The 25,654-nt window shown below is 38.9% G+C and overlaps 1 protein-coding gene across 1 annotated transcript in view; it reads right to left on the bottom strand.

Annotated features, from left to right (window-relative positions):
* Positions 1-25,654, bottom strand: part of yme1l1b (YME1-like 1b) — a 51,304-nt gene that overhangs the window by 9,094 nt on the left and 16,556 nt on the right. Inside the window, exons 3-17 of the mRNA XM_072253877.1 lie at positions 20,502-20,670; positions 17,818-17,919; positions 17,618-17,724; positions 17,379-17,529; positions 15,423-15,506; positions 15,138-15,220; positions 14,964-15,054; positions 11,595-11,747; positions 11,355-11,487; positions 8,155-8,217; positions 7,265-7,377; positions 7,023-7,178; positions 6,309-6,460; positions 4,848-4,974; positions 1,992-2,065 (exon numbers count right to left, since the gene is read on the bottom strand). Of these exons, the coding sequence (XP_072109978.1) occupies positions 1,992-2,065; positions 4,848-4,974; positions 6,309-6,460; positions 7,023-7,178; positions 7,265-7,377; positions 8,155-8,217; positions 11,355-11,487; positions 11,595-11,747; positions 14,964-15,054; positions 15,138-15,220; positions 15,423-15,506; positions 17,379-17,529; positions 17,618-17,724; positions 17,818-17,919; positions 20,502-20,670 (1,758 nt within the window). The remainder of the gene's footprint in view (positions 1-1,991; positions 2,066-4,847; positions 4,975-6,308; positions 6,461-7,022; positions 7,179-7,264; positions 7,378-8,154; positions 8,218-11,354; positions 11,488-11,594; positions 11,748-14,963; positions 15,055-15,137; positions 15,221-15,422; positions 15,507-17,378; positions 17,530-17,617; positions 17,725-17,817; positions 17,920-20,501; positions 20,671-25,654) is intronic.

The following is a 25,654-nucleotide window of genomic DNA, read 5'->3' as shown; positions in this document are numbered from 1 at the left end:
ACCTGGCACGTCTTTGGACTGTGGGGGGAAACTGGAGAAGAACCATGCATTCCACAGGGAAGACATACAAAGACGAGTTACAGAAGACACTGGGTTTGAACTCTGGACTCTGTGCCCCAAGCTGCAATAGCATAGTATGCTACCATGGCGCCCATAAGGGTGGAAAGAGGAGTTTAATAGGATGGTAGGGCTCATCATAAAAGATCAAAATCACATGGTGAGATTGTGCATCCATAAGTACGAGCTGTTTATGCCGCCCCACAAAGTCTGCTTCTATCCCACCCTCATTCTGGCAATTCTCCAACTATCCCAAAGGAACAGACTATAACAAAGGCAGAAACACTGGAGTCTAGCAGCCAGACTCAATTCTTCTTCAATAAACTACAATTTCCACTTGATGGTGGAGACTGGACTAGTGGGCTAGCAATCATGTCAGGAATAAGATCAGGCTGGGACCAGGTTGATTATCCGGCTAAGTTTTGAGCCTTGGGACCAAATCAAGTTTCTAGACCAGAGTCTAGATGCCAGTCCAGATAAGAGTGTACTATAGTTATAGGTGCAGATTTGTCAGGTGCATTACTGAAGTACAGTGCTGATAGGCAAAGATCTGTCATTGGGTTACCATATCTGTGGACGTGTTTCTTGTTGAGATGTTCTGTTATAGTTCAATTAAGCATGTGCATAAGAGTTCAGAGCTCCCGATGGATTGCAGAGGTTAGCCAATTACTCCCAATATTTAATTAAGGAATTTCAGATCATTAAAGACAGAGTCAGAATCTATAAACTTGCCAATGATACTATTTTTAGCAGAATCTCTGATGGTGACAAGGAAGCGTACAGGAGCAAGACAGATCAGCTGGTTGAGTGGTGTCGCAGCAACAAGCTTGCACTCAATGTCAGTAAGACCAAGGAAATGATTGGTGAAGTAGGATTCAGGAAGGTGAAGTAGAGAGAACACACACCAGTCCTCATCAAGGGATAAGTGGTAGAAAGGGTGAGCAGTTTCAAGTTCCTAGGTGTCAACATCTCTGAAGATCTATCCTGGGTCCAACATATTGATGCCATTACAAAGAGGGTAGACAGCAGCTATATCCACTTGAATTTTGAGGATTCTCATTTGGATTTCTACATCTGTAGAAACTTGCAAATATCATCAAAGACACTAGCAAATTTCTACAGATATACCGTGGATAGCATTCTAATTGGTTGCATCATGCTCTTGTATGGATTGGAAAAAGCCTCAAGAAGCTGGCACCCCATCATTAAGGACTTGCATCACCCATGACATGCCCTCTTCTCATTGCTACCACCAAGGAGGAGCACAGGAGCCTAAAGACACATACTCAATGTTTCAGGAAAAAGCTTCTTCCCTCAGTCATCAGATTTCTGAATGGACTATGAACCCATGAACACTATCTTGTTATTTTATTTTTTTTTTTGCACTACTTACTTAATTTAATTATATATAGACACATTTTTACAACATTTGCAGTGATATTAAACCTGATTCTGATTTTAATTCTGATACTAATGAAGCACACTTGCAATCTTAATTACACGGCTAAAAATTGACAGCTATATGGCCCAAAGAAAAATATAAAAGCTCCACTGAAAATTAAGGTAACATGTACACAAATGGTAAGATGTAAAAATATATCAATTGTGATTTCATTAATGGCCATCCCAAGAATTAATTAGAAAAGGCCAAGGAAAGAAAACCTCTGCTGGAAAATTCAAAGTGGGATAAAACAATCTAAAGGAACAAATTAAAACTGATATTTGTGAAATGTAAACTAAAGTGAGCAGAGGTTGCAATTCAGTTGAAGATCTTTCAGTTTATAATTTATCAATTCCAATCTAAAGGCCATGAAAACTTACCAAAAATGTTCAAAAATAACCACTGCCCAAGAGAGCAACTTTACATAGCCATTATTTAAAATACTGATACTACAAAATACAGGAATTACCTTAAATAAAAAAAAGTAATTTACCTTATCACTCATTCCAAATTTTGTGACCATCAACTTTGCTATTTTGGTGGCAGTGTCAAAATCACTTGAAGCACCTAAATTTTAAAAATGCACAGTATTTTAGTTACAGAATATTCAAACTGACCAATGCACACAAAATGCTGGAGGAACTCAGCAGGAAAGGCAGCATCTATGGAAAAGAGTAAACAGTTGACATTTCGGCCTGAAACATCAGCTGCTTACTCTTTTCCATAGATTTTTGTGTTCAACGTAACTTTCATTCACAGCCTCACAAATAAAACCCAAGGCAAAAGAACAGAATTTTAACACAAATAATGGTGATCAAACAATGTTACATTTAGTCCTTTCTAAACATGAAAATATCTGTGCCATTCTTACACATTAATTATTTTACGAGATAAAATACATTTATGATTATGTGTTCATCCAATTCAAACACTCGTCTAGGTTGAACAAACTGAATCTAAATGGAGGTGGACGAATGTTTTCATTGGGAAGTTTACCACTACAGGAGTTTTCAACTAATTTGGGAAGGAGTTGGGCATCAGGATTTAATACTGAAATACAAAGCTGGTGTAATTAGAAGAGAGAAATAGTATTGGAACAAATTAGTATTTTGTATTTTCCCAGCAGATTATCGGCACCCAATTGCCCACCATTGAGAACATCTACCATAAATGCTGCCTGGGCAGGGTGAAAAGCATTATCAGGGATGCATCTCAGCCTAACCATGGACTTTTTACTCTCCTCCCATCCGGTAGGCACTACAGGAGCCTCTGCTCCCGCACCAGCAGGCACGGGAAGAGCTTCTTCCCTGAGACTGTGACACTGCTGAACCTCTCATCACAGCGCTAAGCAGTATTGCATCTGTATTGTACTGTCTCAGTACTTTTATATTTGTGTGCTGTAGCACTTTTTTTATTCGCAGTTATTTTGTAAATAACACTATTCTTTGCATTTCTGGTCAGATGCTAACTGCATTTCATTGGCTTTGTATCTGTACTCGGCACAATGACAATAAAGTTGAATCTAATCTAGTATTTTAAGTAGGACTGGGCTCCGAGTGTACAGATAGTTTATAGTGCACCTATACAAAGTTTACAGCAAGATTCCTGGACCACAGTTAATGAGCAATTAACTGTGGGAATATGGCATGGAAGTACTGGAGACATCACTAATAAATAGCAGCAGATAGGTTCTAAATATCCCTTGATGCAAGGAATTCATGGAATGAAAGAGCAGTTGGTTACAAGTGAGAGAGGAGAAGACACAGTTTTAAATGGATGTGATTAAAACACAATCAAAGTTTAGAGGGTTAAGTGTAAAGGGAAAGAAAGGAGTCAGGAATACACTAGTTACTTGATTTACTAGTAGGAGCAGAATCAACTGTGACACTTGAAAGGAAACTGTATAAGTATTTGAAAATAAAGTCATTTGCAGCACAAATGAGAAAAAAGTTAAGGAATAGGATTGCTCTTCTGTAGAATCAGAACTGTCATTAGTCTGGCAGGCTGTTTAGTTACTGTTGCCTTTGAACCACACAAATCTCACTTCCATGAATTGGCACTGAACTGATTGGAAAATCAAATGTGCATGGTGGATAGATCTCAAAGAACAAGAGTGAAGCTATTTGAAAAACCCATGAAACATTTTTAATTTACCAAATTCTGCATACTAGTCTTAAGCACAGAAGCTGAATTTACACAGAAAGGATCACTTGGAACCTTAATACCCTTTGTTTTTGAAATTATGATCTTGAGATTCATACTATAGTCAGAAAAAAAGCATACCGCTGTAAACACTAATTCAGTACAATTCCATTTAATCTACACACTTGGGACTTCAGTGGTGCTGGCCTGGCAGATTTTCCAAACTACTGGATGTTATTACTTTAATATACCAATGCACCCCCCCCCCCCGCCCCAAGATGTTGCTCAGCAGTGTGATTAATTTCTCCAAGGACTCTGGCAAGTTTAAGGGACCATGCAAAATGGTGTCTCTGTGACTTGAATGTCGAATGGAACTTCCAAGAGATCGGATAACGGATTGCAGCAGTTTGCACAACCCACCCTTCCATGGACACCAAGTGAAAGCACATGCTGCTATACATTAACAGAAAACCAATCTGTAAGGTGCCACTTAGAATAATTTCTGTGCCCTCAACCATTTACAACCAATATTAAAGGTTTAAACAATGGGGATTGCAAAACTTGCTGCTGGTACCAACAGTGAGAAGAGTAATGAGGAGAATGTGATGTTTGTAAAGTTACGTCAACAGATGCGAGTCACCAAAAATGACTGATAGAGAATTGACAATGGTAAAAATAGAACAAAGACTATTTAAAATAGCACAGTACAAATAAATGAGGTGTTGAAAGAGAGTCCGCTGCCTCACTCAGAGAAAGGCAGCAAACAGACCACACATGGAACAACTGTATAATGCAGAGGTTTGGTTTCCTTTGTTAAAAGGGTGTTCAGAGAGGATGTATTAAAATAATCCATACATTACTACTTTGTATTTATGAGGAAAGACTAAACGATTTAGTTCTACATAATCTGGAATTTAGAGGTCTACAAGCACATTTTACTGAAACACAAGATCATGAAGGGTTTTACATGCTATATACTGAGAGGCTGTTATCCTCTGGTGGGAGTTTTAGAACTGAAAGGCACAATCTCAGGAAAAGATTTTCTCATTTAGTTTAAAGCAATTCAAGGGTTGTGAGGCTCAAGGAGGGGGAAAAAAATAAAAGCCACGATATTGCTTACACTGTATTCAACGGCAGAGCAGTGCAAGGGACCATTTGGACTATTCCTGCTTCTATGTTCTTATGTAACCAAATAATAAATGCAAACCTGTGGTGATTTGCTCTGTTCCAAAGATGAGTTCTTCTGCTACTCTACCACCCATGCTAACATCCATTTGAGCAAGTAACTGAGCTCGGGTTTCACTCCATCTGTCATTTTCAGGTAATAATGAAACCTGTGAGGAATTATGTTGTACAGGAAGCTTAATGTGAGCTTCTCAAGAAACAATTTTTTGTAAAATACATGTATATTAAAAACATTCAATTTCTAGTTTGAACTTAAGCACTAACCTTAGAAAACCAGCCCAATAGCACCGAAATCCTAAAACAGGGCTTCATAAATAACTTGGGCACACTGATCTGAGTCAAGAGTCAATGTTCCTTGAACTAGAACCATTCCAGAGATTTGAGTCCAAAATGTAGACTAGCACTCCAGGTAAATCTAATTCAGTGATGTTAGGTGATGAACACCAGCACTCTAGTACCCTGAGAAATTACTGTACTTTCAGAAGTGCCCATCTTTGGACAAGACAAATATTGTCTCCTCTTCAGATAGAATTAAAAGTTTCCATGTCAAAATATTGAGAAGCACTAGAATTATCCCTGGTGAACTTACCAATGTGTACTACAGAACAACAATATCATGCTATCTGAGAAATTAAGACGTAGCTGTTTAAGGGAGCTTGTCATCCAAAAATTGGATACCCAGTTTCTACATAGCAACTGTAACTACAATTCAGAAGGACTACAATAGAAACAAGCCCTTTATTCCACTGAGTCTACACTGACTCTCAAACACCCATTTACAGTAATCCACTTTAAGTATTCCCACATGCCAGCAGTACTCTATATTCACAGGACAAATCACAAATGCCTAATTAACCCAGAGGAACAAACGAGAGCAACCAGATGAAACCCACACTGAAACTGTGAGAACACAATTCTACCAGCTATGCATCCAATATCTTGAACTGTAAAGAGCTGTGGGAAATCAATGGTCATAAAGACACCATATCAATATAAACATCTTTCATTATTGTATACAATTTTCCATCACAGTTTAAAAATTATGTTAGTTAATTACGTAGCCTTTATTCTGACTTTGCATATTATACACCTGCATGTCAAGCAATTCCCTCCCACATTCTACCATTAACAAGGGTAGCATAGTAAACTGCATGGCCTCTTATTGAATATTCCTAGTAGTTTTCAGCTAGATAATACAGCAACATATTTTTTAATACATTTTCTGAAAAGGGCGCTTCTGATGCTGTAATAATTAGTAAACAACATCCAGCCATAGTAATCTTACTATTCCACTTTAATATTATAACTATTACTATTTTACAAACTAAACCATCATTTTGCTCAATCAAGTTCACAGTTAGAATTTAATTGGAAACAAAAAGTCAGGACAATATTCCTATTGCTTTACAACATCAAAGCCAAATTTCACGGGATAGAAGTTTCTTCGTTTCCAAAGCCCCAAGTAAACTTTATTAACACTTACATGTCCCAGGGTTGGTCCTCTCGGCATTATGGTTGCTTTGTTAATAGGCATAGCATTCTTTGTATAATGTGCCACTATAGCATGCCCTGATTCATGGTATGCTGTAATTGTTTTGTTTTTGGCATCAATCTCAATGCTTTTGCGCTCTGGACCTGTCAATAATAGTTGAAAACAAATAGAAGCTTTTCAAGCAAGACTCATTTTGAACAAATCTCTTGCAATACAAGAAATGTTTGAGCATCTGACTGAAAACCTAATTTAGACAAATTAGGAATTTACTTCAATTTACTTTAATACAATATTTTTTTTATCAAAATTATAACTTTGGGATTTTTCCTCAAAATTCTGGCTCAGGTTGGAAAACTCTTGAGAATATCACAAATTTTATGAAATCCAGTCCCAAGATTATTTGCATCCTGCTTAAGGGAACTTTTACAGCTCAAGTGATTTCTCCAAAGCACATACACAAGAATTTAGTAACAACATTTTCCCAACATTATTAAAACAAGCAAGTTTTTTTAAAACCAAACCTTATCCATTTAGTTAAGTGGGCTAAATTCATTATTCATTTGGTGTTTTATAGTATATACAGATGCAACCAATCTATATATTTCCCAAGCCTCTGTGGTCATCTACTTCCTACAAATTTCAAAACAAGACAATAATACAGATAACATTTTTAAGTCAAAATTCAAATAGCCACACAGAACCTACCCATAAGGATTTTGTCCTTGGCAAATTCCAACTCTTTCATTGTAACTTGATCCTTTTCATCAACAGCTGCTTTCAGAGCAGCCTGGTTAACCAAATTCTCTAGTTCTGCTCCTGAGAAACCCACTGTGCCTCTGGCTATAATTTCTGGATCAATTGCTATGAAAAATAAAAGTTAATGTCAGCTCACACAAGAAAATATCACTGCCATGATTATCTTTTGTTATGGAACAACTGCAGCTTACCTGGATCAACTTTAACTTTGCCAAGATACCACTTAAGAATCTCTACTCGCCCTCTAATATCTGGTCTGGGAACTGTAACTTGCATGTCAAATCTACCTGGACGGACAAGAGCACTATGAAGAAAACAAGAAACTGGGTGTCAATTTAAGATATGAGCAGATTTGGAAGGACTTTCTTTTTACATTAATGTACAATAGCATCAAATGACATTATATGATTTTGTCAAAATTAGATCAAGGTTGTAAAATCAGTAGAACAGACTGACACTTGCAATTTTGAAGAAGTTCTTTTTTGTGTTAATTATCCCAAAGTTCAACTACTAATTTGCTGAAATATAAAATGAAAAATGGAAACCGATATTAAATGATTACACTTATCATAATATCGCAGGATTCTTTTGATATACTTTTGAACATGGTAAGCAGGGAAATTAAATAAGCCCAAATTAATTAATTCTTCTGCAGCTATGTATTTGTGGAAAAAAAGTTTCAAACTACAGTGGTCCACATTTCAAGATGTTACATGCAGCAGGAATAATGCATTTGACATTTCCCTATAAACATATGAGACAGTGACTTGCTTGCTAATGTTGATGGATTTCTATCAATCTATTTCTAGTAGGTTGAACAATGCAAATTCCAAAACAGGATGTGCTGTCAAATATAGAATTCATAGTCAGGTACAGAAGGGCAAATCTTCCAGATGTTTCCTGCTGGTCTTAGTGGTCCAATGGCAGAGTCCAGCTGTTGAGATTCACCACAGAATTATCATGTGGGTGACAGCAGTGGGCAATCACAAGTGAAATGCCAGTGGCACAGCTGCAAGGGCAGCTGGATTAACAAGATCTGGTCCACCACTACGAAAAGCAATAAAGTATTATAATTTCTTACTTGTCCAAAGCTTCAGGAAAATTTGTGGCTCCTATAATAATGACACCTTCATTGGGCTTGAAACTGAAGGAACAAAAAAGTTACTGCATCAACAATAAAACATTATTTTAATTCACAGAAATATAAAGTATGGGCAAATTTGTTTGTCCCACTCAACCAGCTGTAGTCTTGAATTTTTACCACCCCAGCCCTCCCCCCATAAAACTTACCAATCAATTCTGAATGAAAAACACCTCCTTCCACCAAACTTCTGGCCTACACCATATATTTTAGTTCTTAACTACTCACTGTAGACAAACTTTTGGGTATAATCTACTGTAGATTGAGGATTAGTTGACAGACAGAAAAACAGAAGAAATAACTAGGTTATTTTTGGTTGGTATGCTGCGACTTCTGGGGAGGTTCATTTTCTTGTGGAAAATGAATCTCAGGGTTCTATATGGTGACATACGTGTAATTCACTATTAAGTTTACTTTGAAAAGGTGCTGGGGTCCCAGCTGTTCTTAATTGGTACTGATGACTTGAATGAGGGGATTCAGTGTAACATACTAAATTTTCTAATGATACTAAACTAGGTGAATGATACTAAACTAGGTGGGTTGCGAAGAGAATGTAGAGACGTGACAGTCAGACCAAGTTACTGAGCAAAGATATAGAAAAATAACAGATGTATGATCATCCAACTGAATTCAGAAAAATTAAACAAAGCACTTTTCCTGCAAATGCCATTTCTATCAAATCTATGCTGGCTTGCAGAGTAATTCCACCCCCACTAATTTTCTCTTAAAGATTTGAAGTACATTTATTATCTAAGTATGTATGTGGTATACAACCCTGAGATTCTTTTTCCCTCACAGACATTCATAAAGCAAAGGAACACCATGGAACCCATTGAAAAAAAATCAAACATCCAACATGAAAATAAACAACAAATGATGCAAATGGCGAAACACACAGAATATCAAACATCAAACCACAGAGTCCTTGAAACTGTCTAGGAGTGTTCAGTTTCACTCAGTTCAAGTTAGCACCATTGACTGCAGCAGGTTGCAGAGCTAGTCCGTCCCAATCAAAATCACAAAAACAGCAATTAAAAAATGAGTAGCCAGAAACCTGAAACACATATAACACCACATTCCTGTCAATTGTCTCACAAACACAAGGAATTCTGCAGATGCTGGAAATTCAAGCAACACACATCAAAGTTGCTGGTGAACGCAGCAGGCCAGGCAGCATCTCTAGAAAGAGGTACAGTCGACGTTTCGGGCCGAGACCCTTCCTCTAGTCCTGACAATTAAGCTATCAACTTCTGCACCTTTGTGATTAAGGGGGAGAAAACAAAGGTGGGGGTGAGGAGCCCATGCAGTCAACAGGGAGAACAGGCAAATCCACAAAATAAGTACTGCAGGTTGTGATCGAACCCAGGTAATTGGAGCTGGAAGGCAATAGCTCTACTGGCTGTGCCACTGTGACACATATGAGTTGAGAGGTGGAAAACTTGGAATTAAAAATATATTCAACAATAAGCACTGACAGATTTCAGGTTTTGCAAAGAACTAGGTTGACCTTGCTGAAACAGGATTTTAGTACAGAAGATGCGGTATCTTGCTCCAGCTGTCCTAGGGAGAATGCACCTGGGATTGTGTATATTCTCTTTGTCTTTTTTTAAAATATACCTTTTCAACTATTTCCATGAAACCTCAGCTAACTGGGGCAGCTGCTTAACTAGCCAAAATGTTTAGTCCCCAGTTAGCCAGAATTCACTGTATTTCATTATTGTCAAAAGTACTGAGATACAATGAAAAGCTTTGTTTTCCATGCCATCCATCCATCCAGATGATTCCAAACATCAATACAATGAAGTGGTGCAAAAAGAAAAACAACAGGATGCAGAATATTCTGCTATAGAAACAGAGAAAGTGCAATTAGGTAGATGAGGTACAAGAGCCACAATGAGATAGATTGTGAAATCAAGAGCTCATCTTTATTTATAAGAGGTCCACTTAAAATAGTGGCATAGAAGCTGTCCTCCTGCCTGGTGGTACGAATTTCAAGCTTTTGTATTTTCTTCTTGATAGGAGCGGAGAGGGGCATGGAAGCAGATCAGCATCATAGGGCCATTGACTGCTTTTCCTGACATATCAGGAAGTATAGCAGAGTTAATGGAGGGTGGGGGGGGGGAGAGCTAGCTTCAGTGACAGACTAAGCCATGTTCACAACTGTCTGCAATTTCTTGCAGTCCTGGGCACAGCGGTTCCCATACCAGCCTGTGATGCATCCAGATAGGATGTTGTTACATTTTCTCTCATGCCACTTCTGGTTCTTCTGCAAATTAGCTTCATTTTAAGTTCCTGGTATCTGACTGCTCCACTTGTGATAGGCATCTCTATCAAGTTCCCTCGTGATGATCTCAACTCCAAGAAAAACACTAGATTCTCCACTCTATAAACGTATATCCTTTTCCCTAGAATCATTCTTCTAAATCTCTGTGACATTCCTAAGCCCTTCATATTTTTATTACATTTGGTGCCCACAACAAGGTATAATATTTCAATTGTGACCAAATCGGTGTTTTATAAAGGCTCATTCCAAATTCCTTGCTCTTCCTTTACAAAGACCCAAATCTATTTTTGTTAATTGCTTTCAGCTGCTTCCAATGTCTTTCCTACACATGCACATCTTTTGTTCCTCCAAATTAAGCACTGGAAAGTTTCTGCCACAGAAATTCAACTGGGCAAGTTTATAACCACCTTCCTTACAGTTAGCTGTGCTATATTCAAAATGAAATATAAAACAGCAGCATGCATGGTATTGAAGCACTGCAAACATCAGTGTCAGCTTTCCCTTTTACAAAATCATAGCCGTTATTTCATGCCCCGAGAAGACATGCCACCTTCTTGAACTGCTGTAATCTTTCTGGTAAAGGTTCCTACAGTGTTGTTGGGTAGGGAGCTCCACAATTTACACACTAAAAGGAATGTAAATATATTTATTTCCAAATAAAGCTGTCGTGCATTCTAGACAGAAACCTGCGGCTGATGAATTTTTGCTAGCTACTTTTGTTTTTGATGGAAGTAGAGTTAAGTCAGAGAGATGCCTGGAGTTTAACTTGACTTCAATGAACCAAAATATGGGTTCAGTTACCTACTAAACCAGATAATTCACTGTATTTTTTGAATACTTTCTTTGGTGGACTTACCCATCCATCTCTGCAAGTAGTTGATTTATGGTTTGTCTGGAATATGGATGCATGGGTGATTCAATTCTCTTTCCACCCACAGAATCGAGTTCATCAATAAAAATGACACAGGGTGCATTTGCTTTTGCCTCTCCTAAAACATACACATGGACAAAATTTCCAGTTAAACAAAAGGGAAATAGAGAAATGACATAGTTCTACCACAAAATCAATTTAGAATTTGAAAACCAAGACACATACTAAACAAGTTCCTAATTCTACTAGCTCCAACACCAACAAACATTTCATCAAATTCGGATCCTGATGCATAATAGAATGGTACATCAGCTTCACCAGCGACTGCTCTTGCAAGAAGAGTTTTCCCATTTCCAGGAGGTCCAACTAAAAGAATGCCTGAAATTAAACAGAAATGGATACATGTTATAAATATAAGTGCAATCATACAAATGGCAATCGTTGATAAAATATATTTGGCATAAAGAGAAGCATTTATCATGTACTAATCACTACTGCTGAGCACATTTACATGGAGCGCTGTCGCAGGAAACCAGCTGCTGTTAAGGATCCCCCATCATCCAGGCCATTTTCTCTGCTCACTGTTGACATCAGGAAGTTGGTACAGGAGCCTCAGGACCCATACCAACAGGTTCAGGAACACTGCCCTTCAACCATCCGACTCTTGAACCAGAGGGGATAACTTCACTCACCCAATCACTGAACTGTTCTCACAACCTATGGATTAGCTTTCAAGGACTCTACATCTTATGCTCTCAATATTTATTGCTTATTTATTTCTTTTTGTATTTGCACAGTTTGTTAACTTTTGCACATTGGTTGTTTGCCTGTCCTGCTGGGTGCAGTCTTTCATTGATTCTATTGTTTCTTGTATTTACTGTTAATGCCCGCAAGAATCTGTGGAATCACAGCTACGTGATTAAGTCCTTTGAGAGGGTGGTCATGGCTAGAATCAACTCCTGTCTCAGCAAAGACCTGGATTCATTGTAATTTGCCTATTGCCACAATAGGTCTATGGCAGACGTGATCTCATTGGCTCTCCATGTGGCCTTTGATCTTCAGGACAATACAATTACCTAGTCAGGATGCTGTTTACTGACTACAGGTTAGCATTTAATACCATCATTCCAGCAGTTCTGACTGAAAAGCCCCAGAACCTTGGCCTCTGTATCTCCCTCTGCAAATAGATCCCTGACCTCCTAACTGGGAGATCACATTCTCTGAGGATTGGAAATAACACCTCCACCTCGCTGACAATCAAAACTGGTACATGTCAGGAAAATGTGCTTAGCTCTCTCTCTACACTAGTGACTGTATGGCTAGACACAACTCAAATGCCATCCACAAATTTGCTGATGATACAACCATTGTTTGCAGAATCTCTGATCAAATCAAATCAAGTTTAATTATCATTCAAACCATACATAGATACAGGCTGAACAAGACAGCGTTCCTCTGGGGCCAAGGCACAAAACATTCAAAATAGCAAGCAAACGTTTATAAAAAAAGAGTAACATAATTCAAAATATCGAGCTAAGAAGCACATTCACTCAAAAAAATATAGTCCAAGACACCAACAATTCAGCCTGTCATTCCACTGCTCGAACACAGGAGGGCAGCACCAACTGGAGGGGCCAGCCCAGCCGAGATCATCAAGCTGCAACTCTTTCGAGTCGCTCATTCAGTAGGCAGCAGCAAGCAAGCCCAAGGCTTGAACCTTAGTTCTCACTACAACTGAGGCTGCACAGCTCTCATGTCAACAGTCCTTCCACCAGCCAAAGGTAATAGGCCTTCAGCAACTTACATTATCACTGTCCAACAAAGTCTTGCACTTGCAAGTGAAGTATGCGAGACAATCTCCCATGGTTATACTGCACCATCTCTGATGCTTCCGAGTAGCAGGAAGCAACATGGTCAACAGCCAGATCAGCTCCTCTGAATCCAATCAGGCCCTTCTGACATCCTGGCGGGCTCCTCCAATTTCCCGACCATCACCTTTCCCGATATTCCAGCTGGCTCCTTCGACAGCTGGGCTGACTCCTTCTCCAATACCCTAGCCAGCCATTTTAACTCCTAGGCCAGCTCCACCACCGACACGTCTAACTACTTTGATCAACGAGCAGCTCACTGATGGAGTAGTCCTGCAGTTGTGGAATTGTCTTGCAATCATAAGAAAACAATTCTGCAAAGAAAGAAGCACCTTTGGTTGACCCTCCAGAGGCTGCTGCATTCACGTGTGTCGCCATCTTACCGGAAGTACTCCGGTATATATTGTGACAAGCGGGCATACAGGAGCGAGATATACCAGTTAGTTGAGTGGTGTTGCAGCAACAACCATGCACTCAACGTCACTAAGACCAAAGAAATGATTGTGGACTTCAGAAAGGGCAAGGAGATGGAACACACATCAACCCTAGGAGGGATCAGAAGTGGAAAGAGTGAACAATTTCATGTTCCTAGATGTCAACATTTTTGAGGATCTACCCTGGGCCCAACATATCGATACAGCTACAAAGAAGATACGACAGCAGCTATATTTCATTGGGAGCTTGAGGAGGTTTGGTATGTCACCCAAAACACTCAAATTTCTACAGATCCATAGATGTTCTCTGGAGAGCAATCTAACTGACTGCATCACCATCTGGCATGGGGGGGAGGGGCTGCTATTGCACAAGATTAAAGTAAGCTGCAGAGAGTTGAAAACTTAGTCAGCTCCATCATGGGCACTAGCATCCGTAGTATGTAGGAAATCTTCAAGGAGCAATGCCTCAAAACGGCAGAGCCCATCATTAAGGACCCCCATCACCCTGAGGAATTATGTACGTAATTAAAAGGGCTAAAACCTAACTGACTTATTGGCAGCTTGTCAAGTTGTGCTGTGAGAATAATGTATGAACAAAGAAGTGTTTGTTGGATGAGAAAACTTCTCTGTCTACCCTTATCAAAATCTGTATGTGTTAACAATGTATATCAGCAGCTCCACACAGTATTCTGGGCTCACTTGGCTGCAGATTTTCTCAAGCTCTGTGAGCAGGGACTCTGTTTTGTCAACTGAGAACGCAAGCTTGCTAATAAACAGTATGTACTTTTAAGTAAACTGTGTTTGACAGTTATTCCCTGGTTCTGAAACTAAAGGCCTCTGGTACAGAGGCAGATCGACAACCCAGGATATGCCCTCATCTCATTGCTACCATCATGAAGGAGGTACAGAAGCCTGAAGGCAGACACTCAACGATTCAGGAACAGATTCTTCCCCTCTGCCAGCTGATTTCTGAATATATACACATACACACATACTTACTGTAATTCAGTTTCATTTTCTATTATTATGTACTACATTGTACTGCTGCCGCAAAGTTAATAAATTTCATGACATATGCTGGTCATAGTAAACCTGATTCTGAAGAAAATGAATCCTAGTGTTAAATATGGTGACATATATGTACTTTGAGCTAGTCCACGGTTATTACAGAACAATTCTATTAGTAAAATACTGATTTAAAATATTACCAACTTTTTCTGGGGTCGGTTGTAAATCCTACCTGGAACACTGAAAGATACACGACAAGATATTGACAATTTCCAGCTGCGTACCTTTAGGCAGCTTGCCCCCTAACACAGTGAACTTCTGAGGGTTTTTCAAAAATTCTACAACTTCTTGTAGTTCATTTTTTGCCTCTTCTACCTGATAATGAAAACAGAAAATGGCTTACAAATGAATCTCAAAATACAGAATATTTATCAAGATTGAATGCAAATTCTACTCACTCCTTTCACATGTTCAAATGTCACATTCTTCATTTGAATAGGATCCACTGCCGCATCTAATCCTGATGTAGTACGAAATCGCACTGGTGGAGAAAATAGTGTAAAAAAAATGAAATATTAGCATCTTGAACTTCCCATTTCAAAACTTATTTAATCCCTAGTGCAAAATACACCAGAAAGAGTGGTATTTAATTCTAATTTTCATCCCACTGACAATGGTAAAAATAGTTTAATAGGTGATAATATTCTATAAAACCAAATGTAGTGCATAAATAAAAACATTACCAGATAAGAATGGTGTCCTGGATAAACCATAAATTCCAAGCAACAGAAGGAACAGAAGAACCAGTCTTGTTCTTCTTAAAGAATCTGGGAGAGAATAATATAAGCAAGCCAATTATTCAAGTAAAGAACTGCTTTATAAGTGCAAAAGACAAAAGAGGGTACTTGGGTTAAAGCAGTCAAACACACATTAGTACAATGTTTTACCACTGCATTTCCAAGCATGAACTTCATCTTTTGCCTGCTAAGTTTTCATCAGTTTAGCTTTTCCTTTAAAAATTCTTCATGCCCTTATTCTACTGTATGTGATTATCCAACCTTTTCATTCTGATCTATCTTCCTCCATTCAATTCTATTATTTCAAGATGCTGCTAAAATTCAAAGGCATCATAAATTTGGTACATAATTTAGACTAGTTTATTGTTGTATACATCTGGGTGTAATGAAGTTTCTTTATCATATGAAACTGTCACAGTAAACAGCACACACAGTAATCATAAATACAGAAGTAGACCAATAGGCACAGAACAGCAAAAAGGGTGCAAATATTGTCACGTAATCTGAATTAGTGCAAAACAAAATCCTGAAGTGAGAATAAAGGAATAATTGAGAATAACAGAATATCTGAATGTGCCAGTAGTACTTGGAAGAGGATGTTGAAAGAGGTGACTGGAGAAGCTGTTCTCAAGTCTTCGGTCTGGACATGCTGGTTCGAACTTGTATAGGAGTGTATACAACAGAGCTGAACCAGTGAAAGTATTTTCCAGCACAATCGTGACAGCTAAAATAAAAAGTAGATTTGAATTTTTCAAAATCCAATTGTTTATTTATTTATTTAGAGGTACAGTGCAGGTTCAACAAAATGTACCACCCCGCAACCCACCTATTTAACCCTAGCTTAATCACACAACAATTTACAATGACCAATTAACCTATTAGTCGATACAGTACACCTTTGGAAAATGAGAGGAAAGCAGTGCACCCGAAGGAAACCCACACATTCATGGGGAGGATGTACAGACTCCTAATAGATGGTGCTAGCATTGAACTCCGATGCCCTGAGCTGTAACGGGATGTACTGTGGCACCCCTTCCAAGATGTTTTTTTTTTAAATCAGTTCCAATAAACAAAATGAAGAATTCTTCTTTAATTATTCATCACCTTTGTTCTCAGGCATAAACTTCCACCATAGATAAATCCAAACTCACTGGAAACATAACTGATTTATTACCCCTGGATTCATTCCTACCACCATTAGCAGTTTCAGATATCTCAGACAACAGCTCTGGAAATCCCTCCCTCTCAGGCCATCTGTATAATTACCTCAAGTGTAGGTCTAAATTTTTAAATAATATTCTTGCTTGTGGATATTCAAATAAGGTGCTGCATAATATACAACGTGGTTCCAGTTGCTAGTTCTGACTTTTCCAAACCCTACCTGGCAGTCAATGAAAGATCCTCATTCTGAAACATCAAGATCCCCCACAGATGCTGCCTGACCTGAGCAGTTTAGTTTCACATTTTGGTTTTATTTCCAAAATGTTCTAACCTGTTCCTCTGTTTTCACTGTAAATTTGATCTGACAAAAAAAAATTCAGCGCCACAAGTTTCTACAACTCCTTTTCCTCAGCCAAGGATTCTACTCAAATGGATTTGTTTATCATAATTTCTATGCTCCTGACAGAGTGGGAAGAGTGAGAGAAGAGGGCTATGTTTATTGTGGCATCACCTATTGCACAGAGTTCCCAACATGGGGGGCACAGACCTATGGTAAACCACCTGATAGCATTCATGATGTAGGTCTACGCATGAAATGCAATTGATTCAGACTTTAAAAACAGCAGCTAGTGCCATGGGATGAGAAAAGCATGGCAGGAAAAGTAGAAACAGTTACAGACATTAAAAGCAGCTGTATTTTTATGTTCAAAATGTCTTTTCAAGTACTTAGCACTGAATTACCATTTGTCCTTTGTGTGAGAGCTTGTGCTTTCAGGAAGCCCTCTGCAAAACCAGTCTTAAATGCATCCTGATGAGCCTCAGGAATATTTTTTGTTTTAATCAAACTCTCTAAATTCTCAACTTCTCTGCCTCGGTCTCTCAACAGAAGCCCCTACAAATAAAGATAAAAATGTTAATGCTATTATAGTATTTACAAAGAAGTGCTCATGTAGCATTACAAGTAGTAACTCTCTGCTTACCTTCATAAATGAAGGAGCAATACTCTCTGCTTCAGCTGCATTCTCGGTTGCTACAGGTCTCCTTGCTCTTGATCTCAGTGTTTTAAAGCCTCGCCTCTGCTCGCGGACTTAAGGAAAGAAGTTAAAGCTCATTAATATTGCTTCAGACAACTATTTCAAATGCAAATATAAATTAAGTCCATTATGTCCAGCATACATACATGCCGATAGATGAAGACCGGAACAGAAGGTTGATAGAAATGGTGAATGTTGTTGAGAGAACTGAGCTGTACGCAACACTTTGAAGATACTGTTTGAAAATCCTAGAAAAAGAATCAGTAAAGTCACAACACAAAAGGAGACCACTCAGCCGATAGTGTCTAAACTGGTCAGGGTTATTTACCACTGGGCACTATTCCTCTGGATCAAAACTCTTCAAGGCCACATCCAAGTCATGTTAAAATGTGATGAAGTTCTCCACTTTCATCACCCTTTCAGACAGATAATTCCACATCCCCAAAAACTTGCTGGGTGAAACCTTTTTTTTCGTTCATGTCCTCTCTACAATTTTGTTACCAATACTTTAAATCTAAGCCACAAATTACTTGCAGATTTCTGCCTAGTTTACCAACCAAAGGCTTTAGTCCTTCTTTGAGTCACAGAAAGATAGATCATGGAAACAGTCTCTTTGACCCAAAGATTCTGCACTGACCATCCAGCCATTTTGGGATGGCCATGTGTGAGTGGGCCAGTGTAAGAGTGGGAATCTGAGACTTTGGCTCAAGAGGTTTTGACAAGGAGGCACAAGTGAGTAGCAGGTAAGAGCTGATTAGGGTTGATTTTTTAAATATAGTAGTTAAAGACACCAGATGACAACTAATTAAGTATGGATGCTGGATCAGGTGATGTGTTGTTACTACAATGATGTGAGAGCTGGCGACTATATCTGCAGCAAGCATTGGTTGCTCGAGGAACTCAAGCTCAAAGTTGATGACCTAGAATCTGAGTTTCACACTGCAATGCATCAATGAGGAGGGAGTTACCCTGACACCATTTCAGGAAACAATCACACTCATTAACTACTTCAAACTCAATTTGTGGTCAAACACAGGAGAATGTGACTGAGTGAGGCAGGTAGGAGGATCCAAGATATAGTGCTAGATGCTATGCTGATACTGGCGAGGATCCCGGGAATGAAAGGGTTAAATTATGAGGACATTCAATAGCCCTGGATCTGTACTTGCTAGAGTTTAGAAGAATAAGGGGAATGTCATTGAAACCTACTGAATATTGAAGGACCGGATACAATGGGCATGCAGATGTTTTCAATAGAATGAGAGGGCAATCATTCAAATCGATAGAGTGGACATGGAGAGGTTGTTTCCAATAGTTGGGGAGTCTAGCGTGAGATAGCACAGCTTCAGAATAGAAGGATGCCTCTTTAGAACGCAGATGAAGAAGAATTTCTTTAGCCATTAGGTATAATTTAAAGTGGAGGTTGATAAGTTCTTAATTAGTAAGGGTGTCAGAGGATACAGGGAGAAGGCAGGAGAATGGGAGTTGCGAGGTATAATAAATAACAGGGCAGCATAGCAGTGCAGTGGTTAGCACAATGCTCACAGTACCGGCGACCCGGGTTCAATGCCCACCACTGCCTCAAAGGGGTTTGTACATTCTCTCCATAACCACAAGGGTTTCCTTTGAGTGCTCTAATTTCCTCCCACAGTCAAAAGATGTAGGTTTGGTAGGACAATTGGTCATTGGAAATTGTCCTGTGATTAGGCTAGGGTTAAACCAGGGGATGTTGGGCAGTGTGGCTCAAAAGAATGGAAGGGCATATTCCACACTATTCCATCGGCTATGATCAAATGGCAGAGTAGACTCAATGGGCTGAATGGCCAAATTGTCCTATGTCCTATAGTCTAAGCCCCATTCTTATACTAATCCTAAGCAAACATATTTTATTCTCCAGACACTCCATCAACTGACCCCATATATTTTACCATACATCTTCCAAAGGTGTAGTCTCCTTACGTCTGTTACCAGTTACTTCACAATTCTGAGTTAATTTCCACTTTCTTAGTTTTTAGACTTACTGCAAAGGCAACTTATAGAATTCTACAGTCCACGGCTTTCCTTCTGTCAGCCATGAGGCTAATTTTTATACCATTTCGAACCTTTGTTATCCTTTCTACATGCAAATCCAAATTATTCATCAAGTAACAAATTCCACTGGTAACAGCCTCCCAGGCACAAAATTAGGTACTACCCTTTGCCTTCTGCCATTGAACCAATTTAAGATCTAATGTGCCCCTTTCACTTAGACCCTATCAGCCCTACATTTCTTGACAACTGTTGCTGTAGAACACCTTATGAAATGACTTGCCAAAATCTAAGTACCCTAGGTCAAAGTGATTGACCTCAGTTGTGTCATGTATTCAGAACATTACATCATGTCAATCGACAATCTTCCCTTAAACCTACACTGATTGTCCTTAATAAATCTGAACCTTTGGATTTATTGATTTTATTTGCTAGTAATTTTTTCCATTACTCTCTCTTTGCTTTCCTATTTTACCTTCTCCTGTATACATGCTTTCTATATTTCGCTATTTAATTATCTTTCAATTATTTTTATATATAGCACTAAATAACATTTCACTTTTGTTTTTCCTTGATTTCCTTGGACTTTCTGCACTGGGAACCTTAATTATTCATAGAATAGATGTCAGATCACTAGGTAGGTCAATCTCCACTGCCATTTCAGTATCCTTTCCCCAGGTTTAGTACTATGGAAAGGGGGCGTTAATTAAACTTGATGCCCTGCACTTCATAATTCAGAAAGTTCCTTCTTTATCAGATTGCATTTCTTGAAATGTGGAGAAAAGGGAGAAAAACCTCTTACCATGTTTATTTTCAAAGAAGGACTGTGATGAAACATGAGATATTTTCCACTGGGATGAACCAGAGCTTGAATCAATTAGCGACAAACTTGGAAGTAACCTGCCAACCAATTCATCCAGGTGGCTGGTTTTTAAATCAGACAGTCCAAAATCCCTTAAGTTACCCAGAGGCTGAAAATAAAAGAAAACAAAAACAACTTTAACAGATTATAACCATTTTTTAAAATTGCTTTATCTTACTTAAAACAAGTTTTAGACCAACCTCTTTTAAAGTTTGCAAAATCTGATTTAACGTACTCCTGCTGAAACTGATCAGTTTTTAAAACCACGCATTTGTGTTGCAGAAAAATGTTAAACAATAACTCAATAGCCAGCTTAATACATGAGTGAAAATAACTTTTTGCAGTATTTAGAATTAAAAGACTTAAGCAGGTACCTGAATAGGAAAAGTTTAGTGCATATGGGGAAAATGGGAAGAACTGAGATGAGACTCTTAGTCGGGATGGACTAAATGGGCCAGACAGACCTGTTTCTGCACTGTATGATACTAATCATATTGAAATTTAACTTAAATGTTAAGTTGATTCAAGAACCAGGAAATCTAAGGAGATTCAAAGTGCACATGAATGAGTTAAAAGTTTTATTATAATTAATAATCAAAAGGGTGTTTCCTATTGACACACTAACTGGTGTAGTAAATCAGTGGTCCCCAACTTCCAAGCCGCGAAGCATGCAGGAGTGCAGCAGTAGCCCGAATGCACCCAGCACATCTTTAAGAAAAAAAGCCGAAATAAACAAGCTAATTAATTAGGTTCCGGCTACCGCTGCACCCCTGCATGTTTTGCGGCCCGGTATCAGTCCGCGGCCTGGAGGTTGGGGACCACTGTTTAATTAAATAACCTTAAGTTCTTTGAACTAGTCTAAGCAAAACAAAAGCAGAGGAGGATGTGGATGTAAGCAACACTCAATATATATATATATACACACACACACTTACATTGTGAAAAAGACTAAGGAGCTAGAGCTAAGGTACCGGTGACCCCTGTTTCCATCCAGGGGGTCAGGGTGGACATGGTGGAGGATTACAAATACCTGGGGATACGAACTGACAATAAACTGGACTGGTCAAAGAACACTGAGGCTGTCTACAAGAAGGGTCAGAACTGTCTCTATTTCCTGAGGAGACTGAGGTCCTTTAACATCTGCCGGACGATGCTGAGGATGTTCTATGAGCCTGTGGTGGCCAGTGCTACCATTTTTTGCTGTTGTGTGCTGGGGCAGCAGGCTGAGGGTAGCAGACACCAACAGAATCAATAAACTCATTCGTAAGGCCAGTGATGTTGTGGGGATGGAACTGGACTCTTTCACGGAGGTGTCTGAAAACAGGATGCTGTCCAAGTTGCATGCCATCTTGGGCAATGTCTCCCATCCACTACATAATGTACTGGTTGGGCACAGGAGTACATTCAGCCAGAGACTCATTCCACCGAGATGCAACACAGAGCGTCATAGGAAGTCATTCCTGCCTGTGGCCATCAAACTTTACAACTCCTCCCTTGGAGGGACAGACACCCTGAGCCAGTAGGCTGGTCCTGGACTTATTTCCTGGCATAATTTACATATTATTATTTAACTGTTTATGGTTTTATTACTATTTATTATTTATGGTGCAACTGTAACGAAAACCAATTTCCCCCGGGATCAATAAAGTATGACTATAACTATGACATTGGGTACCAAGGCAATAGTAAAAAAAATTCAAATCTTCAGGGGGAAACCCCCAAAAAGCAGACAAGGTTTGACAAAGTTGAACCAAACAGATAAAAAACTGATGGGAGATATTACAGTTTATCAGAAGTGGCACTAAATTCATTAGGAAATATTGGAGAAGCCAAGCTTACTTTTACCAGAAAATATTGAGGGTGATTTGAAAGAGGCTACAAATTATGAAAGCATTTGATGTAGAAACCATGTTTGCAGTAGCAAGGAGATCAGAACCAAAAGCAATTGATATAATATAGTTGTTCTTAAACATCTCTTTATTGCTTTTACAGAATGAAAACACATTAGATCATCCATAGGTTTGAAAATACAACAAAGTTAAAGAAAAGAAAAAAAAACAGAATACATAAAAAATCAAAAGAAAAAAAACACATACAAAAAAAGCAAACACCCCGCCATTAAAAAAAAAGTTAATTCAGTTCATTACTTTCATCATCCTGAATATTGTTCTCCAGAAACTTGTAGAAAATGTCCCAAATTTCCCGAAATTTGCCAAGTTTATAATATAGTTACTACATTACAGAAGGATGTGGTAGTAATTGAAAAAGTGCAGAAAAGATTAACTAGGGTATTGTCTGCAAGTGAGGGCTATAGTTATGAGAGATTGGACAGGTGGGGTTATTCTCAGTGTCATATAGAAGGCCAGGGGTGATCTTATAATGATTTATAAAATTACAAGGAATTTAGAATGTGAGGGCATGGGCTTAACAAGAGAGAGAAGAAATTTAACTGAAGTCTGAGAGATAAGTTCCTCCACATAAATATCTGCAAAGAACAGCCAGGAGGTGACAGAGGCATATACAAATATTAAAAAGCAGGTATTTGGATAGGAAAGTTGCAAAATGACACAGACCTAATGCAGGCAAATGGAATGTGCAGACAGGCAAACTGATGGTATTGATGAGACCCAATCGAGAAAACCTTACTCTCTTTATTCACAGGATGTAAATGTGTTGAAAGCATTTCCGAGGTTTGCTAGGCTTATATCAGAATCAGAATCAGGTTTATTATCACTGGCATATGTTGTGAAATTTGTTAACTTAGCAGCAGCAGTTCAATGCAATACATAATATAGAAAAAAAATAATAACTAAATCAATTACAGCATATGTATATTGAATAATTTAAAATTGTGCAAAAAACAGACATAATACATTAAAAAGGTGAGGTAGTGGCCAGGGGTTCAATGTCCATTTAGGAATCAGATGGCAGGGGGGAAGAAGCTGCTCCTGAATCACTGAGTGTATGCCTTCAGGCTTTTGTACCTGAAGTTAACAGGTACAAAAGGGCAGGTACAACAGGTACAACAGGTACTACAGGTGAGAAAAGGGCATGCCCTGGGTGCTGGAGGTCCTTAATAATGGACACTGCCTTTCTGAGACACCACTCCTTGAAGATGTCCTGGCAGTACCCAAGATGGAGTCGACTAAATTTACAACCCTCTACAGCTTCTTTCAGTCCTGTGGAGTAGTTCCCCCCCCCCCCACGCCCCATACTGGACAGTGATGCAGCCTGTCAGAATGCTCTCCATAGTACATCTATAGAAGTTTTTGACTGTATTTGTTGATATACCAAATCTCTTCAATCTCGAAATACCGAAAGGAATGTGTTGCATCCACTACAGTTTCAAAGAGTGAGATGTGACTTAATTAAAGTTACCTTCACTGTAGTAAGAAGATCAGAACCAAAGGCTATTGCTGTAATATTATTACTGTCTACACACTACAGGAAGGATGTGGTATTGGTTCTGGAGGGGATGTTTCTTCTTGTGACAATACAGATGTAAGAGGTTCTCTTTTATGCTAACTGCTAAGGCTGATAAAATGGCTTCTCTGCAGTGTTATGATAAAATGGCTTCCCTGTAATGTTAACTGCTGATGTAATGGGTTCTCTGTAGTTGTGATGTTTGGGTTATAACTACAGATAATGGAACTAACCAATGGGTGAAATGTTATTCTACCTTGCATGTCTGGGAACCGAGTTGGTTCGCGCGTTTTTGCAGGCGAGGCGGGCGAAGAGGGAGGACGAGTGCAGGAAGCGCTCAGTGATCACGGAGTGGCGGACACGGAAATTTGAGGTTCCGAAGGTTGGCGGGATTTCAACAGAGGTCGTTTATGGAAGGACACCGGAGGACTCCATTTTTTCCTGTGCACGAATTGATACTTTCAATAACAGTTGTTTCTCTATTAATCACATCACAAAGTAAGATTTATAAAGTGTAATCATTTAATCGCTTATGGTGTACTGTCTGATTTTTGCATTGTGGGTTTGTACTGGGGTACCTTACATAGCATCCACACAAACTTGATTATTCAGTTGGGCAGGGCTGAAGGCTGCCTCCTCTAGACGAACCCGAGTTGAGTGACCTGAGGCTTACACAGACATTTCCTATCATCTAAATATATGAAGGATACATATGAGTTGAAGATCAATAAAGAAAAAGGAAGAAAGGACAGGTAAAAATAAGACAGTGATAGTCAGATAGCTTTTTTATGTTCTATAAGCATGTAGATTTGTGTGAAATGACATACTCCAATAGAGTAGAATATACAACAGTACAGCATAGCTCAGGTCCAGAATGTTGTACTGAACTAATTAAATTAGAAATTAAATACCTAACTAAACTAACCCCTTCTGCTTACACAGTGTCCATATCTCTCCATTCTTTGCACATTCATGTTGGCAGAGTATTTCAGGCACCCACCACTGTGTGAAAAATCCTACCCTGCACATCTTCTTTGAACTATTCCCTCTCACCTTAAATGCATGCTCCCAATAATAAACATTTCAACTCTTCAAAATGATATTGGTTGCCTATCCATGCTTCCTAAAATCTTATAACCTTCTATCAAGTCTCCTCAAAGTCTCTGCCGCTCCAGAGAAAACAAATTTGTCCAACTTATCTTTAGAGCACATGTCCTCTAATCCAGGCAGAATTCTGTTAAACCTCTTCTACGCCCACCCTAAACCCCCACATCATTCCTATAATGGGGAGAGCAGAATTGAAAGCAATACTCCAGATGTAGTTGAACCAGAGTTTTATAAAGCTGCAACATAACCTTCTGACTCCTGAACTTAGTTCCTTAACTAATCACGGCAAACATGCCCTATGGCTTCCTCACCATCCTATTAACCTGCACAGCTACTTTCAGGAAGCCAAAGTCTTGGGCCTCAGATCCCACTGTACATCAATACTGTTAAGAGTGCCGCCTTTAACTGTGTATTTTCCCTTCCCATTTGATCACCTAAGGTGCAAAACCTCACACTTGGCCTAAGTATCTTGACAGAGTGGATGTGAGAAGGATGTTTCTTCTAGTGACAATGTAGACCTTTCTATATTTCCTATCATCAGAATATACAACTTGCCCACCTGC

The sequence above is a fragment of the Mobula birostris genome, chromosome 3, assembly GCF_030028105.1.
Source record: "Mobula birostris isolate sMobBir1 chromosome 3, sMobBir1.hap1, whole genome shotgun sequence".
Taxonomy (NCBI): domain Eukaryota; kingdom Metazoa; phylum Chordata; class Chondrichthyes; order Myliobatiformes; family Myliobatidae; genus Mobula; species Mobula birostris.
The sequence above is the reverse complement of the archived record's forward strand: the minus strand, read 5'-3'. Positions and strand labels throughout refer to the sequence as shown.